This window comes from Natator depressus, chromosome 20 (assembly GCF_965152275.1).
Source record: "Natator depressus isolate rNatDep1 chromosome 20, rNatDep2.hap1, whole genome shotgun sequence".
NCBI lineage: Eukaryota > Metazoa > Chordata > Testudines > Cheloniidae > Natator > Natator depressus.
The window spans coordinates 6,876,086-6,892,209 of NC_134253.1; the positions used below are offsets into that span (position 1 = coordinate 6,876,086).

The 16,124-nt window shown below is 61.0% G+C and overlaps 1 protein-coding gene across 6 annotated transcripts in view; it reads left to right on the forward strand.

The window, feature by feature from the left end:
- PNPLA6 (patatin like domain 6, lysophospholipase) overlaps positions 1-16,124 on the forward strand; it is a 63,095-nt gene that overhangs the window by 15,367 nt on the left and 31,604 nt on the right. For all 6 annotated transcript variants that reach the window (XM_074935587.1, XM_074935590.1, XM_074935589.1 and 3 more), the window contains exons 4-16: positions 959-1,046; positions 1,570-1,652; positions 3,290-3,387; positions 3,846-3,986; positions 5,036-5,195; positions 5,552-5,632; positions 6,193-6,321; positions 6,413-6,493; positions 7,506-7,656; positions 7,998-8,081; positions 8,552-8,658; positions 9,185-9,376; positions 10,089-10,166. In XM_074935587.1, the coding sequence (XP_074791688.1) occupies positions 959-1,046; positions 1,570-1,652; positions 3,290-3,387; positions 3,846-3,986; positions 5,036-5,195; positions 5,552-5,632; positions 6,193-6,321; positions 6,413-6,493; positions 7,506-7,656; positions 7,998-8,081; positions 8,552-8,658; positions 9,185-9,376; positions 10,089-10,166 (1,473 nt within the window). The remainder of the gene's footprint in view (positions 1-958; positions 1,047-1,569; positions 1,653-3,289; positions 3,388-3,845; positions 3,987-5,035; positions 5,196-5,551; positions 5,633-6,192; positions 6,322-6,412; positions 6,494-7,505; positions 7,657-7,997; positions 8,082-8,551; positions 8,659-9,184; positions 9,377-10,088; positions 10,167-16,124) is intronic.

Consider the following 16,124-nt stretch of genomic DNA (forward strand, 5'->3'; position numbering starts at 1 on the left):
CAGCACGGCCTCCTAGTCACTCACTGTGCCTTCTTCAGTGCCATGCAGGGCCACTTCCCAGCTCAGAACCAGCTCCTGCCCGCCCCCCGCCCACCCTCCTCTGCCAGCCCCACCTTTGGCCGCAGGCTCCTGGTCCTGCCTGGCCTCTGGCCGCGGGATCCAGCTCCCCATGCTCTATTCCTGGCTCCGGGATGGACTCTGTGAGGTTGGACACTGGTGTTGGTGCAGCCCCGGCGCACACACGTGCCCACACAGCTGCAGGAGGTTAAATGCCAAGGCTTCCCCCTCTCTCTGATGGGGGATCCCCACTTCGCTCCCAGCGGGGCGCTGTGGCTTGCGATGCGCTTGGAGCCCTCAGGGCCACACTGCTGGAGCAGGGCAAGCTGCTTGAGGGAGACACGCCCCAGGAGCCAGCCTCGGAGACCATCCCCGCTGCCCTGAGCCCTCCCGGATTTCTGCCGGGCAGAGGCTATGCCTTTCTGTAGCTCGTGCCGGGGCACAAATTAAAGGTTCTGGTGTGAACCCTGGTAGAAATCGGGGAGGGGGGGAGCACATGACTGCACGTCCCCCCCATCTCCCCTGGGGGTCTCCATATCGAAAGGGTTCCTCCAAGAGAGTGGTCCAAAGCTGGGGGCCTAGCACTGATCCTGTGGCTCCCTGACAGTGGGATCGGTTCAGTTCATGTGAATGCTGGTCTCCAGGCAGGTGGCTTCTTGAGTCAGACACTTTGTGCCTTCTCTTTCCCACTCGCTGCATAGCAGGACAAAGCCCACAGGGAAACTGAGGCACACACTGCGCATAAAAATATTGCCTGAATTTCCACGTCCACAAAAGTGCTCCAGAGGATGAGGGCGACTCTTGCCTACCCTGTTCAGGCCCCCAGAGCATGGCTGGTGCTTCCTTGGACCCACCTGTGGCCTGTCTGGAAGCCTGGTCTGGAACATGCCTCTTCCCATAGGTGCTGGGTGTCATGATTGGCGTTGGTATTTCCATGTTGCTCATCGCCACCTTGATCCTGGTGCTGGTCCGTAGGCTGCGCCACAAGAGTAAGTGCCCATCCCTGCAGGGAGCAAATCTGATCCCTTTCGCAGCCATGGCTCTGGCACGCTGCTGCCCATCAGGCCATCTTGGGCTTAGTGTCTGCATGCCTGTATGGGCAGTGAAACCATAATAGCTAGAGCAGGGGGCTGGCAACCAGGACTCCTGGGTTCTCTCCTACTGACTCACTGCCTGGGCAAGTCCCTTCACGGTCTTGTGCTTCAGTTTCCCAACATACAAAGGGATTGTGAGCGGTATCCAGGGACTGGTTGGGAAGGGCATAAAGCTCTTGGGGTTCTTTGCGGGCAGCCCAGCTTCCTGGGGCTGGAGTGGGGAGGGGTAGGTCAGGCAGGACTCTGCCATCTGTACCCCCAAGGCCTCTGCACCCTTCCCTGGGCTGGGAGGTGGGTTCCAATGGGGAGTGCAAGCAGGGAGTCAGATTGGTGGGGAAGGGGGCAGGCTCCAACCCTTGCTGGGGTGGGGCCCTGGGTTTCCTGCACTGGTAACCTTTCATGTCTCCCTCTCTCTCAGAGGTTCAGGCTCAGGAGACGCCCAAGTATCGATTCCGCAAGCGGGACAAAGTGCTGTTCTACGGACGCAAGATCATGCGCAAGGTGTGGGGCTGGGGCAGAGCACCATGCGCTGGCCAGGCTGGGGAGTCAGTGGGTGCTGGCAGTGAAAGTTGTGGTAGGAACCATTCCTTTCCCTGTCCCTTTGTCTGCCTCAGGTCAGCGCTGTGTGTCTGGGGACACGTCTACACTGCAATGAAAAACCCACCACTGCGAGGCTGGGCCCGGGCCAATTGACTTGGGCTCACAGGGCTAAAAATCACAGTGTTGGCATTTGGGCCAACGCTGGAGCCTGGGCTCTGAAACCCCACGAGTGGGGAGGGCCCCAGAGCATAGACTCCAGCCCGAAACATCTACACTGCAATTTTTAGTGCCGCAGCTTCAGTCAGCTGACCTGGGTCAGCTGGGATTGGGCCATAGGTCTTTTCTTGCAGTGTAGACATAGGCTCTCCCCCCAGCTCAGCTCTCCCCCCAGCCACCTGGTTTTGTTCTCCGGACCCAGCCATGCTGTGCTCACCTTGCCTCTGAACCAGGTGTCTGTCTCCGGGCACTGAGGGTCTGCTGCTCAGATATGTTGATTCCAGCCCAGAAAGTCCTAGCAACTCTGTCTCAGATCCCTGGCCAGCTCTCCCATAGCCTAGGGAGAGAATGAATTCTTTCCCCCAGCGGGTAGTGGTGCCAGGGTGCTCGGTGCAGAATGGTGCAGACAGCTCATGAACACCTTCCAGAGCTTTGTCACACTAAGTAACAGCAGTGGGGTTAGCAGACAGGGCAGGGCATTGGCTGTCTGCCCAGGCAGCCAGGAGCTGGGCCCTGCCTGGAGGGAGGGACAGGCTCACCATGCGAGGCCCCCAGGAACCTGCCCCGAGGGGACAGTCTGGCTGGTGACAGGGACCTATCCAGGCCCATGCTCCAAAGGTGCGGAGAGTGTTTTCAAAGCACTAACATCCCCAGCCTCTGCCAGCCCCTCTTCTCCCTGCTCCCCACACCCACTTGGCCCTGCCTGAGGGCAAAGGTGGGGCAGCACTGGCCGAGATGTGGAGCGGGGGGTGTTCATGGATCAGTTTGGGATGCAGGGGCAAGTCTTCTGGTGCTGGTTGTCTCTGCAGGAAGCAGTGAGGGTGAGCTGGAACAGAGCTGGGGGTGGGGAGTGAACACCAGCTGGGAGCAGTGGCGGGAGATGGGCTCCTGCTGGGGGCATGCTGCAGCCCAGCTGGGTCATGTTGCCAGGAACTGGGGCACAGCAGCAGATAGCTCTGCCAGAGCCTGGGCCTGGGGAGGGTCCTGTGGGATCACTAATCCCAGATATGTGAGCAGGACACCATCCCCACCACAGGGAGTCCTGTCCAGCAGCCCCCCACTGAGCTGCTTGCTGAGCGGGTCGGGGCGAGGCAGCAGGGCGCTGGGCTTTCCCAAGGCCTCTGTCCCAGGCCCATCATCTGACTGCCTCTCAGGATTCAGGGTGGCAGGGAACCAAGCACCAGGAGCTGGGAGGGCTGGCACTGGGGCGGGGTGACCTGCAGGAGAAGGCCAGTTCCCTGAGGACTCCCCTACTGTGTCTCCTGCCTGACTCGCTGGCAGCATGTGGCTGGCTGAGTGCCGAATCTCCTCGCCCAGACCGCTGGCTCCAGCGGGTGCTGTTTGTGGGAGTGGCTGGTGGCTTACCTGGGCTGTCTCTACAGGTGTCCCAGTCCACCTCCTCCCTTGTGGACACAACCATCTCCAGCACCTCCCGGCCCCGCATGAAGAAGAAGCTCAAGATGTTGAACATTGCCAAAAAGTAAGTGGGTTTGCTCGCCCTCCATGGTGTGAGACAACTGGGGCTGGCCCAGCCCTGCCAGGAGGGGTAGTGGAGGCACCCATGGTCCCAGCCCTGCTGCGGGAGTGGGTCGTATGTCTCCTCCCCACCCCCCCAGCCATTAGCACTAACTCTGACCTCTCCTTGCTCTGCAAAGCAGCTGCACCCCAGCCTGGTCACCAGCCTTGAGAACCCACCCCCAGAGCAGTTGACTGGCACCAGACCAGCCTGTGGCACGATGCTGCTGAGCTCCCTGGGTGGGGCCCTTGGGCCTCAGGCCCCTCACATGAATGTGTGCCATGGCTGAGGAACAAGTCCTGCCTCCTTGATGCATGATGCAGATTCTTTCCTGCCCTGGGTGTGTGTGGGGGAATCTGCCCCTGCAGGCAACTCTCTGGTTGGCCCCATCTAGCCCCTCTCCTGTCTGTCCCTGTGCCCAGGATCCTGCGCATCAAGAAGGAGCTGCCCATCCTGCAGCTGAAGGAGCCGCCGCCTTCAGTGCTGGAAGCGGATCTGACTGAGTTTGACGTGGCCAACTCCCACTTGCCGTCCGAGGTGCTGTACATGCTGAAGAACGTCCGGTGAGTGCCCCCATGCACCGGGGCCCCGAGCCCAGACTCAGCTGCAGCCACGTTTCCCCCTCCCTGCAAGCAAGCTTGAGCTAGGATGGGCACCTCTGAGGTTCGAAATCCAGGAGAGCTGGGATGATCCTGAGCCCATGACCTGGCCAGCTGGCTGTGTGTAATGGAGCACTCTGTCCAACTGATTTCCCGGCATGGTCCTGGGAAAACCAGGACAGGTGGCCTGGACACAGTGTGAGCCTGTCAGATCATCTAGTCCAGTGGGTCTCAACCTTTCTTCATTTGCGGATTCCTCTGGAAATTTTGAATGGAGGTGCGGACTCCTTGGGAAATCTGTCTGATTCTATTCAATCTGTTTTTAACCTGTCCTTTGTGGACCCTTTAGGCATAGTGTGTGGACCCCAGGGGTCTGCGGACCACAGATTGAGAACCACTGGCCTAAGCTGTGCAGGCTCCAGCCCAGGCAGACCATACGTGGGAGAGTTGCCAAGAATGCTCTGGAGCAGCAGGAATGGTGGCCCTGGTTCTCCAGTAGGGAGCACTCTTCCCTCTTGGCTGATACAGATCTAGTGCTCCCCAGGGTAGGGCAGCTGGAGGCAGACTCTGTTGGGTGAGAGCAAATGCCCTTGTGGGCTCGTGGTGGGACCCAGCACAGCGTTAGTCCTGGCTGAGTCCCAGCAGTGTTGCTATGGGGCTATTGCATCAGACAGACTCTTCCCCAGAAGTGGCTGTGTTTGGGGTCAGGGAGAGATCTCTGTCCCTAGGGGTGACAGCTTGTGGGCACTGGGATCCTGGAGCAGGGTAGTGTCATTGGTGGCTTGACCATCTGGGGCAGCTTCCACTCCCCCATGCATTGAGATGGGGGGTGGGGGGATGACTGACAGAGCCCGCCTAGCCAGCTGGGCTCTGGGCGGGTGCTCTGGCCCATGTGATGCAGAAGCTTGGGCTGGGCCCAAGGGCCCCTCATGACATGAGCCCCAAGTCCCTGCCATGAGTTGCTGAAGGCTTTGCTCCCCCTTTTGCCCACCATGACCCGCCCTTCCTTGCAGGGTGCTGGGCCATTTTGAGAAGCCGCTCTTCCTGGAGCTCTGTAAGCACATGATCTTCCAGCAGTTCCAGCAGGGCGAGTACATCTTCCGGCCCGGCCAGCCCGACACCAGCATCTACGTGGTGCAGGATGGCAAGCTGGAGCTCTTCCTGACCCAGCAGGTGAGGGGGGCATGTCCCAGCCCACCCTGCCGTGTCCATCTGCTGGAGGCACCTGTCTGCTCAGCAGCCACCAGCAACCCCTCCTGCCCCAAGCCAGCTGGGGAGGCTGGTTGTGGCCCCAGTGCTCTGCAGCCCTTGGCTGGGTAGTCCCCTGGACCTGGGACACAATGGCTGAGGCCAGCTGCCTTCGGGATCACTGTGGCTGTAGGCATGGAGGCTCCCCTGGGGCTGCTTCCCTTCCAGGGAGGGGCTCATGGAGCAGGCCTCCACAGAATCTGGTGCCAAGCGAGTTTTGGTGGCAGGGATGACGAGGGTGGGTGATGGGGTCCCCTAAGGAGGGTGTTGCTGTGTTGCAGGACGGGAAGGAGACCCTGGTGAAGGAGGTGTTCCCCGGGGACAGCGTGCACAGCCTGCTCAGCATTCTTGATGTCATCACGGTACCAGCCCTGTCCCTCCACCTCCTGTTGGCCAGTTGGCCCCATCCCATTCCCCTGCCCCTCTGGTGCTGGAGTGAACAGTTCAGCTCACTGAGTGATTGGCAGCCATGGGCTCCCCCCAGTTCTGCTCATGCCCCTCAATTCCAACCCGCAACCCCCTGCTCTCTTAACCCTGGGTCCCTAACGAAAGGCTAAATTTGGGTAGGCCCTGTGGGATATGTGTGCTGACCCCCCCGTGATGGGTTTGCAGCCTGGGTCCCAGGTGGTAACATGCCACCATCACCCTGCCCCGTGCTTGCCACCTTGCCCCACACGAAGTCTAGAGGAGATTAACCGTTCCTCCACAGGGCCTGGGTCTCGGCCTTGGCTGGCTGCTGGACTCGGGTGAATGTGGCTGTAGGCTGCTCTCTGGACTTTTTGGCCTGAAGCCATGGGGTAGCTCCCCAGATCCCAGGCTGTCCTTGCCAGTGCCCCCCACTGGAAGGCTGCTCTCCCCGAAGGAGGAGGCCGGGGCACCCAGCCTTCGTGCAGGGACCCATGGGCACGCGGTTCTCACACAGGGGCACCAGCGGCCTTACCGGACAGTGTCTGCGCGGGCGGGCGAGGACTCCACAGTGCTGCGGCTGCCAGTCGAGGCCTTCTCTGCAGTCTTTGAGAAGTATCCCGAGAGCCTGGTGCGGGTGGTGCAGGTGAGTGCGGCCTCAGCCCCCGTCCCACGTGCTGACACCCTCCGCTCCTCCGCATTGTGCCCCACGTTCAGACTCTCCCCTTCCCTTCCAGATCATCATGGTGCGTCTGCAGCGGGTCACCTTCCTGGCCCTGCACAACTACCTGGGGCTGACAAATGAACTCTTCAGCCATGTGAGTGATGGGCCCTGCCCTAGAGCTCCTCCCATGAGAGTGGTGGGTCCTGCTCCCTGCACCAGAACCTTCGTCCTTCCCATCCCTGGTTCCTCCTGCCCATGGCAGTTTGGGCCAGACTTGGGCCAGTGTCCAAACCCTGGTCCCACTAGTGGGGCTGGAGGCCGGCACCCGGCTGGGTAGAGGACAGAAAGAGCTAGAACCTCCCGAGCAAAGTCCCTGTGTCTGCAAGGGGGGGATCCCGGTGCAGCAGGGATGGAGCAGGGCTTGGCAGGGTGCCCCCTGCTTGCAGCAAGTCACAGCGAGAGGCCTTAACACCTGGCTCTGGTGAGGTGGAGAATCCTGCGCCCAAGCAGCCCCTCCCCCTGGTACAGGCCTGCTCTGCCCCCAGACTTGGCTGCTGGAGCAGCGTTCCCTGCCTTGCTGGGTGCAGCATCTGGCTCAGGGTGGAGCCAAGGCCTCTGGGAACAGCCAGGTCCGTCCTCTGATGCCTGAGGAACCAGCCCAGCGTTCAGATGGGTCACTGGGCTGGCGCTGTGACCCCCCGCGCCCCAGCTGCCGGGGAGTCAGCAGCCCGAGAGCAAGCTTTGCGGGGCTGTCATGTGGAGGCAGCACTTGGTGCTCTGGGCTCAGCTGGGCTCTGCGCTCTCCTTGTCTACACTGACACATCTGGCCCCTCCCAAGTTATGCAGCTCCGTGGACATGGGTCTCCGCCAGACAAACCACGCGGCTGCTGGCGTGGAGCATGTTTCCTCCTGAGCCATCAGCCAAGTGAAGGGCAGCCAAGCCGTCCTTGTGCCCCTCCCCGTCCCTGTCCTGCCCACTCTGCCTCAGCTCTGCTCTGGGGTGGGGGCAGGACTTGCTGTGGGAGGTGTTGCCCCCTGTGTGACAGGGGAGGTCAGACAAGATGCTCTGAATGGCTCCTATTGGCCTTGAGTGGTGGGTGTGGCTGGTCCCCAGGCTGGCACTGCCCAGCCTGGCCTGGTGCTGATGTCAGCTGTGTCTGTGGCAGGAGATGCAGCCGCTGCGGCTCTTCCCCCAGCCCAGCCACGCCTCGCGCACCAGCCCTGTCAGACACAGCAAGCGCGTCATCAGCGTCTCCTCCATCGACGATCATAAGGAGAACTCTGGGAGGCCGCCAGATGCCAGCGCCAAGGACCTGGGTAAGGGTTGCCCTGGCTCAGGGAGGGGAACGCAGCAGCTGTGCTCCCCCTCAGAGCAACTGAGCTGGGCATGGACTGGACAGGGGTAAAAGAAGTCAAGAGTGCAGAAGAGCTCAGTACGGGGTGCTGTGCTGCAGGGATCAGGGTGGAGGCCCTGGCACTCCCCTTGCATGGAACTGGTCCACACCTGCCATATGCCATGACAGCTGTGGAGTGGCTCTAGTCACCAATCCTGCCCCTGGAGGTGGCCTGGCTATAGCATCCGACCCAGGGCAGGGGAGGCTCTGGACTCCGTGTGCTCGCTGTGCCAGTGTAACGGGATGTGTGTGTCAACCTCACAGCTGATCAGCTCAAGCTGGGGTCCCTGGAGCCCTCTGCAGTGCCACCGCTGAGCCGCTGCATCTCCATGCCAGTCGATATCTCGGGTAAGTGGAACTATCCCAGGATGGGACCAGGTTGGGGATGGGACCCATGGGATCCTGAGGCAGCAGGCGATGGTGGGGAAACTTCTGGCACCCGCCCTGCCTGCTGCAGGGTGGGTTTGCTGCCTGGCCAATGGGGATGGTGGTTGCTGCCCCAATTGAGCTGGGGAGGGGTTAGACTGTAGGAAGCAGGCTCAGGGCACAGTTGGTTTTGGAACCAACTGGGGAGAGCCCAGAGGCCACAGGTGCCAAGGGACCAGGGGGCAGACGGAAGGTATGAGACGTGCCGCCAGGACGTGGGAGTCCTAGGGAATGGCAGTGAAGGAAAGTCAAGGGGCTAAGCTGACTAAGGTGCTGAGCAGCCTGGCCTTTGCAGAGATCTCTGTGGTGCTGGCTGTGTTGGGCACCTGGTGGGGAGGGGCGGGCATCGTGGCTCTGCAGTGAGCGCTGCCCCTGCCTTCTCTCCTGCACAGGCCTCCAGAAGGGTCCCCGCTCAGACTTCGACATGGCCTATGAGCGTGGCAGGATCTCTGTGTCGCTGCAGGAAGAGAGCACTGGCACCATGGCCTCCTTCTCCAGGGTAGGTCCCCCGCACACACCTCTCCGACTGGGCCAGCGCTTGGTGCCCTCCAACCAGCTGCAGAGCTGGGGCTGCTCCCTCCCAAGGCGCAAGGTGCCCAGCGGGGCCCGGTGTGGGACAGACGCTCCTCACAACGGGGTGTGAAGGCGCACTGCCTGCTGGGGGGTGGGGCCAGCCTGTGCTCCGTCACACTCCCTTGTCCAGGACAGCAGAGCTGGCCATCAGGCAGCAGGTGGGCAATTCTGTGGGTAGCAGAAACAACCTGGGGGCTGCCTCCAAGGGCAGCTTCACTTGGGGATGCCCCCATAGAAGTGTGGGGGTTTGGCAGCCGGGCACAGAGTTGGAGTGGCGGGCGAGGGGGAGAAGGGGAGTTGGCAGCTGGCAAAGGCCCAGGCAGAACTGAGTCACTGCAAGGGATGGGGAGGTGCCCTCTGGGGTCTGGGCAGTGGCAGGGGGCGGGGGCAGAGCCAGAGGCTGTGGCAGGGCAACCCTGCCACGCTCTGAGTGTCCACCCCCGTCTCTGCAGTCTGTCTCCCAGGAGCCCAAGGAGCGCAAGTCAGTGATGGTGGAGGAGCAGCCACCTGGGACTTACCACTACAACTACTGCGAGGATGACTCGGCAGGCGGCGCCTGCCCCTTTGGGCCTTACCAGGGCCGCCAGACCAGTGCCATCTTCGAGGCTGCCAAGCAGGAGCTGGTGAAGCTCATGAAGATTGAGGTGAAGGGGCAGCGAGGGGCACAGCCACAGGGGGGCAAGGCAGGGTGGACTCCCAGGGTCTGGTGAGCGCAGGGCAGAGCGGCTCCCTGGGGTCTGCCTGAAAGATGAGGGGGCAGGGCTGGGTGGTTCCCCCAGGCCGGGTGAGTCCCCGGGCTGTGCCTGGGGGATGGGGAGGGGGAAGGGCCGGGTGAGTCCCTGGGCTGTGCCTGGGAGCTCCAGCTGCCCTTAGGGAGCCTGGGGTTATTCTGGCTCTGGTGGCCGTGCCTGCCTCATGCCATTGGTTCTCCCGCTTCCAGAGCCATAGGTCAGCCAGGTTGTGGCCAGTCCTGCTCTGGGCTGCACAGCCACTGCCTCCCAGCTTGGCCCTGGGCAGCTCCTGTGCATAGGCTCTGTGGAAGAGCTGGGCTGGGATGTTTGGCTGCCGGATTCTTGGCCCTTGGGGGAGGAGGGGTGGCCCAGGGTGGGATGGACAGCTGGGCTCCCAGGTTGGGAGGGCTGAGCTGCCCTGTCTGTGATTGGAGGGGCTGGCCAATCCATCAGGCCAGCACAGGGTCAGGAAAGGACTGGAGGGGAGGCCCCAGCATGGAGGGCAGCTCTGAGCAGCTCCCGGTTGGTGCAGCAGAGCTCAGCACTGCTAAGGCCCTGCCTGCAAGCGCCTCCGCCCCCATTGCTGGGTGCTCTCCCTGGTCCCTCACTGCTGCTCTCCCCACAGGACCCCTCCCTTCTCAACAACCGGGTGCTGCTGCACCACGCCAAGGCCGGGACAGTCATCGCCCGCCAGGGGGACCAGGTAGGTGCCGGGGGGTGCCAGTGCCCAGCAGCCATGGGGTGAAACTGGTAGCAGGTGCTCTTAGCTGGTGCTGCCGTTGTCTCTTGGCAGCTGGGGCCTGGTTCCCACTGTGCTGCGGCAGCCCCAGTGTGGAGTCGGCAGGACATGCTGCCTGCTGGGGTGGGGGCACCTCACCCACTCTGCGTTGATGCTGATGGCTGCGTGAGGAACAGGGCAATGGGGCTGCCAAGCTGCCTGGAGTGGCTCACGAAAGTGTGTGCCAGCCTCAGGGCAGACTTACAAACCAGGGCACAAACCGCAAACTGGCTATGTGCTCTGTAAAGAGTTCACCAAGTAACAAGTGTGAACTCCTAAAGCACTATAACAGCCTCACCATGGAGTCACAGACAGTCCCGTGTAGCACCTGGATTTAGCTTGCCACCCAGGCAAGCCGGCCTTTGTGATAGATGAGCCCTTACACCAAGAATCACAGCAGTATTCAGGTTTCAGAGTAGCAGCCGTGTTAGTCTGTATTTGCAAAAAGAAAAGGAGGACTTGTGGCACCTTAGAGACTAACAAATTTATTTGAGCATAAGCTTTCGTGAGCTACCGCTCACTTAATCGGATGCATTCAATGGAAAATACAGTGGGGAGATTTATATACATAGAGAACATGAAACAATGGGTGTTACCATACACACTGTAACAAGAGTGATCACTTAAGGTGAGCTATTACTAGCAGGAGAGCGGGGCGGGGAGCCTTTTGTAGTGATAATCAAGGTGGCCATTCAATCTCTTTGGTCACTCGATTGCAGACCTAAAAGTGACAATTCTTCAACAAAAAACTTCAAAAACAGACTCCAACGAGAGACTGCTGAATTGGAATTAATTTGCAAACTGGATACAGTTAACTTAGGCTTGAATAAAGACTGGGAGTGGATGGGTCATTACACAAAGTAAAACTGTTTCTCCATGTTTATTCCCCCCCTCCACCCCCCACTCTTCCTCAGACGTTCTTGTCAACTGCTGGAAATGGCCCACCTTGATTATCACTACAAAAGGTGTGTCCTTCTCTCCCCCCCGCCTCTGTGAGGATGTGACGCAGCAGGGAGGGGGGAGTGTTGACCTGGGAATGTGCCCTGGGGACGGGAGACCTGAGAGCCTGTCACCTGAGCCAGGAGGGGGAGGGGGAGGTAACACCTCTGCCCAGGAATGTGGAGGGAGGCTGCAGCAGGGAACCTGCTCGGTGGGTTTAGTTTCAGTTTGGGGCTGGGTGGAGGAACACAGGGAACCCCAGGGCTGGGGTCTAAGCTCCCTGCTCCCCCAGAAGGACTTCACTGAGGGGTCCTGGGTGTACCCACAAGCTCTGTTTTGGACTGTGTTCCTGTTGTCCAATAAACCTTCTGTTTTACTGGCTGGCTGAGAGTCTCAGTGAATCCCAGGAAGAGGGGTGCAGGGCCTGGACTCCCCCACACTCCGTGACAACTGGTGGCAGCGGTGGGATCTACTGCACCCCGTGAACGGCGCTTCCTGCAGTAAGTGACTGGGGAACAGTAAAACGAAGGGGGATTGACGGGGACCAGGCGTGCTGAAGATTCAGAGAGAGAGACGGTTTCAGGGGGCGGTTAACCCCTGGGAGTGTGTCACCAGAGAGAAGGACTTTTGCAGTAACAGGGTCCCCCGGGGGATTGCAGCGAGCGGTCCCAGGGGCGGAGGAGTCTGCAACTCGACCCTGGCAAAGAGGTGGTGACCTCAAGAAGGACTGGCACACTAGGGGCTTTTCCTGGAAACCGTGGACAGCTGCCCGGCCTGCGAGTGGCCAGCCGGGAGATGTACGCTAAACGCCTTAAGAGCGACCTGGTGGAGCTGTGCAGGCAGAGGGGGCTGCGCGTCGGGAGGTCCACCAAGGAACAGCTGATTGCCCAGCTGGAGGAGAGGGATCGCTTGGATGACCCGATCCCTGTCCCTGAGGGAAGCCGCCCGGCGGACGCAGCGTGGGCCCTGGGGCCTGACCAGGCTGGGAGGGGTCAGACTGCTGCCCAGGACACCCCGAGACCCTTCCTACCTATGCCTGGGGGAGGGGTTGTGGGAAGCCCAGCGAATACCGAGGGCCCCCTGACCCCAGCAGCCAGCAGGGGATCCTCCCAGCGGAGCTCCCCATCCCTGGAGCGGATGCGGCTGGAATGGGAGAGGGAGAGGAAAATGAGGGAGCTGGAGGATCATGAAAAACAACGTCAACATGAGGAAAAACAACGTCAACATGAGCAGGAGGAGAAGGAGAAACAACGTCAACATGAGCAGGAGGAGAAGGAGAGGGAGCGTCAGGAGAAGGAGAGGGAGCGTCAGGAGAAGGAGAGGGAACGTCAGGAGAAGGAGAGGGAACGTCAACATGAGCAGCAGGAGAAGGAGAAACAAAGACAGCATGAACTGGAGCTGGCCAGGCTGAGGAGCAGTGGGGCCCCGGCTGCGGTGAGTGAGGGGGGACCCAAGACTGCAAGGAGCTTTGATAAGTGCTTCCTGGCCCAGCGGAAGGAGGGGGAGGACATAGATAGCTTCCTGACGGCCTTTGAGAATGCCTGCGAGCTGCACAGGGTTGACCCTGCAGACAGGCTCCAGTTCCTCACCCCCTTACTGGACCCCAAAGCCGTGGAGGTCTACAGCCGGATGACAGGGGCAGAGGCAGGGGACTATGAACTGTTCAAACAGGCTCTGCTCCGTGAGTTTGGGCTGACCCCCGAGATGTACCGGAGAAGGTTCCGGAGTCAGCGTAAAACGCCTGAGGTCACCTACCTACAACTGGTCAACAGGATGCAGGGATATGCCCGCAAGTGGACAGCGGGGGCCCAAACTAAAGAGGACCTGCTTGACCTGTTTGTACTGGAGCACCTGTATGAACAGTGCCCTTCCGACCTGAGGCTGTGGCTGGTGGACAAAAAGCTCGCGAACCCCCAGCATGCAGGGCAGCTGGCCGACGAGTTTGTGAACAGTCGGTCAGGGGGTAGCCGGGAGGAGTCCCAAAAGAACAGGCCCCCCCCGATGCAGAGAGAGAGTCACCATGGGGCCTCCCAGCGGGGAAATAGGGAGAACCCCCTCCAAAGGGGAACGCCTGGTGTCGGGCCCCTCCGACCCGTTCGAGGGGACCAACGTGACCTGAGCTGCTATCACTGTGGCCAGAGAGGCCACGTACGGGCCCAGTGCCCCGGGCTCAGGGACAAACTGAGCAGACCCAACCTACCCAGGGTTAACTGGGTAGGGACTCAGCTGGACGAGGGGCAGGCGACCCAGGAAAGGGGGGCTACCAGTTTGCCACCTGCTCAGGAGGGAAGAGTACCCCCAGCCAGCCCCGCCAGAGGGCTGGAGGCTCTGGACTCAGGGTGCTCGGTTTACAGGGTGGGTGCGGGGCTGTCCCTCCGGAGAGAGTGCCTTGTTCCCCTGGAGGTGGATGGGAGGAAGGTCAATGGATACTGGGATACGGGCGCGGAGGTGACGCTGGCCCGGCCCGAGGTGGTGGCCCCAGATCGGGTGGTGCCCAACACCTACCTGACCCTGACGGGGGTGGGCGGGACCCCATTTAAGGTGCCCGTGGCAAGGGTACACCTGAAATGGGGGACCAAGGAGGGCCCCAAGGATGTGGGGGTACACCACCATTTGCCCACTGAAGTTTTGATGGGGGGAGACCTAGAGGACTGGCCAAGCGACCCCCAGACCGCCCTGGTTGTGACCCGTAGCCAGAGCCGGCGAGGGGCACTGCGACCTGACCCTGGGGAGGGTACCACACTGGAGGCGCGAGACCCTACTCGGGTGGGGAGGGAGCGCCGAGGGGCACGGCTCAGAGAGGCTGCGGCCTCAGACCTGGCCACGGAGGGGGAACCGGGCCCCATCCCTTCCCCAGCCGCTGAGTTCCAGGCCGAGTTGAGGAAAGATCCCTCCTTGCAGAAGCTCAGGGACCTGGCCGACCTCAGTGAGGGACGGACCATGAGGAGAGGCTGCCAGGAGAGGTTCCTGTGGGAGAAGGGGTTCCTGTACCGAGAATGGGCTCCCCCAGGGGAAGGGGAGTCCTGTGGGATCAGGAGGCAGCTGGTGGTCCCCCAGAAGTACCGCCGCAAGCTCCTGTCCCTGGCCCATGACATCCCCCTCGCAGGGCACCAGGGAATCCGGCGCACCCGGCAGAGGTTGCTACAGAACTTTTACTGGCCCGGGGTCTTTACCACCGTCCGGCAGTATTGCCGATCCTGTGACCCCTGTCAGAGGGTGGGGAAGGCCCGGGACAAGGGGAAAGCGGCGTTGAGACCTTTGCCCATCATAGAGGAGCCTTTCCAGAAGGTGGCCATGGACATCGTGGGGCCTCTCAGCAAGACGACCCGGTCGGGGAAGAAATACATTCTGGTGGTGGTAGATTTCGCCACCCGCTACCCCGAGGCAGTGCCCTTAGCTTCCATTGAAGCAGACACCGTGGCAGATGCGCTCCTGACCATTTTCAGCCGAGTGGGGTTCCCCAGGGAAGTCTTGACAGACCAAGGCTCCAACTTCATGTCGGCCCTGCTCCGGTGCTTGTGGGAGAAATGTGGGGTCCGGCATGACTGGGCCTCAGCGTATCACCCCCAGTCCAATGGGCTGGTGGAGAGGTTTAACGGGACGCTAAAGATGATGCTGAAAACCTTTATGAACCAGCACCCGCAGGATTGGGACAAGTACTTACCTCACCTGCTGTTCGCGTACAGGGAGGTGCCCCAGGAGTCTACCGGATTTTCGCCTTTCGAACTGTTATATGGAAGGAGGGTGAGGGGCCCCCTGGACCTGATGAGAGACGAGTGGGAGGGGAAGGCCACTCCCGATGGAGAGTCAGTGGTGGAGTATGTCCTGACCTTCCGAGAGAGACTGGCTGAACTCATGGGCCTGGCCAGGGAGAATCTGGCCAGAGCCCAGAGGAAGCAGAAGGTCTGGTATGACCGCACGGCGCGGGCCCGTGCCTACGCCACCGGGGATCAGGTGATGGTTCTCATCCCCGTGAGAAAGAACAAACTACAGGCCGCCTGGGAGGGCCCGTTCAAGGTCGTCAAGCAGCTCAATGAGGTAAACTATGTGGTGGAGCTGTCGAACCGGGCCCACCACCGCCGGGTGTACCATGTGAATATGATGAAGCCATATTATGCCAGGGGGAATGTGGTGTTAGCTGTGTGTGGTCAGTGGGAGGAGCAGGGAGATGACCCTTTAGTAGATCTATTCCCTGGGACCAGAGCTGGTTCCCCCCTGGAAACAATCCCCCTCTCGGATCAGCTCACCCCTGCCCAGCAAGCTGAGGTCAGGGGGGTGCTGCATCCGTACCGACAGCTGTTTTCCAACCAGCCTGGACGCACTAATCTGACTGTCCACCGGGTGCAGACAGGGTCGCACCCGCCGATAAGATGCTCCCCCTTCCGAGTCACAGGGAAAACTGCTCAGGACCTGGAAAGAGAGGTCCGGGACATGCTGGCTTTGGGGGTGATCCAGCCATCGGCCAGCCCTTGGGCCTCGCCGGTGGTGCTGGTCCCCAAAAAGGATGGGTCAGTCCGGTTCTGTGTGGACTATCGGAAGCTCAATGCCATCACTGTATCGGATGCCTACCCCATGCCCAGGCCGGACGAGCTCCTAGACAAGCTGGGAGGAGCTCGGTACCTTACCACCATGGACCTTACAAAGGGCTACTGGCAAGTGCCGCTGGATGCAGATGCCCGGCTGAAATCGGCCTTTATCACCCCTCTGGGGCTCTATGAGTTTCTGACCCTGCCTTTCGGCCTCAAGGGAGCGCCGGCCACCTTCCAGCGCCTGGTGGACCAGCTCCTGAGGGGGATGGAGAGTTTTGCCGTGGCGTATATTGACGACATCTGTGTCTTTAGCCAGACCTGGGAGGACCACGTGTCCCAGGTTAGACAAGTGCTGGACCGACTCCAGGGGGCTGGGCTGACTGTCAAAGCGGAGAAGTGCAAGGTGGGGATGGCT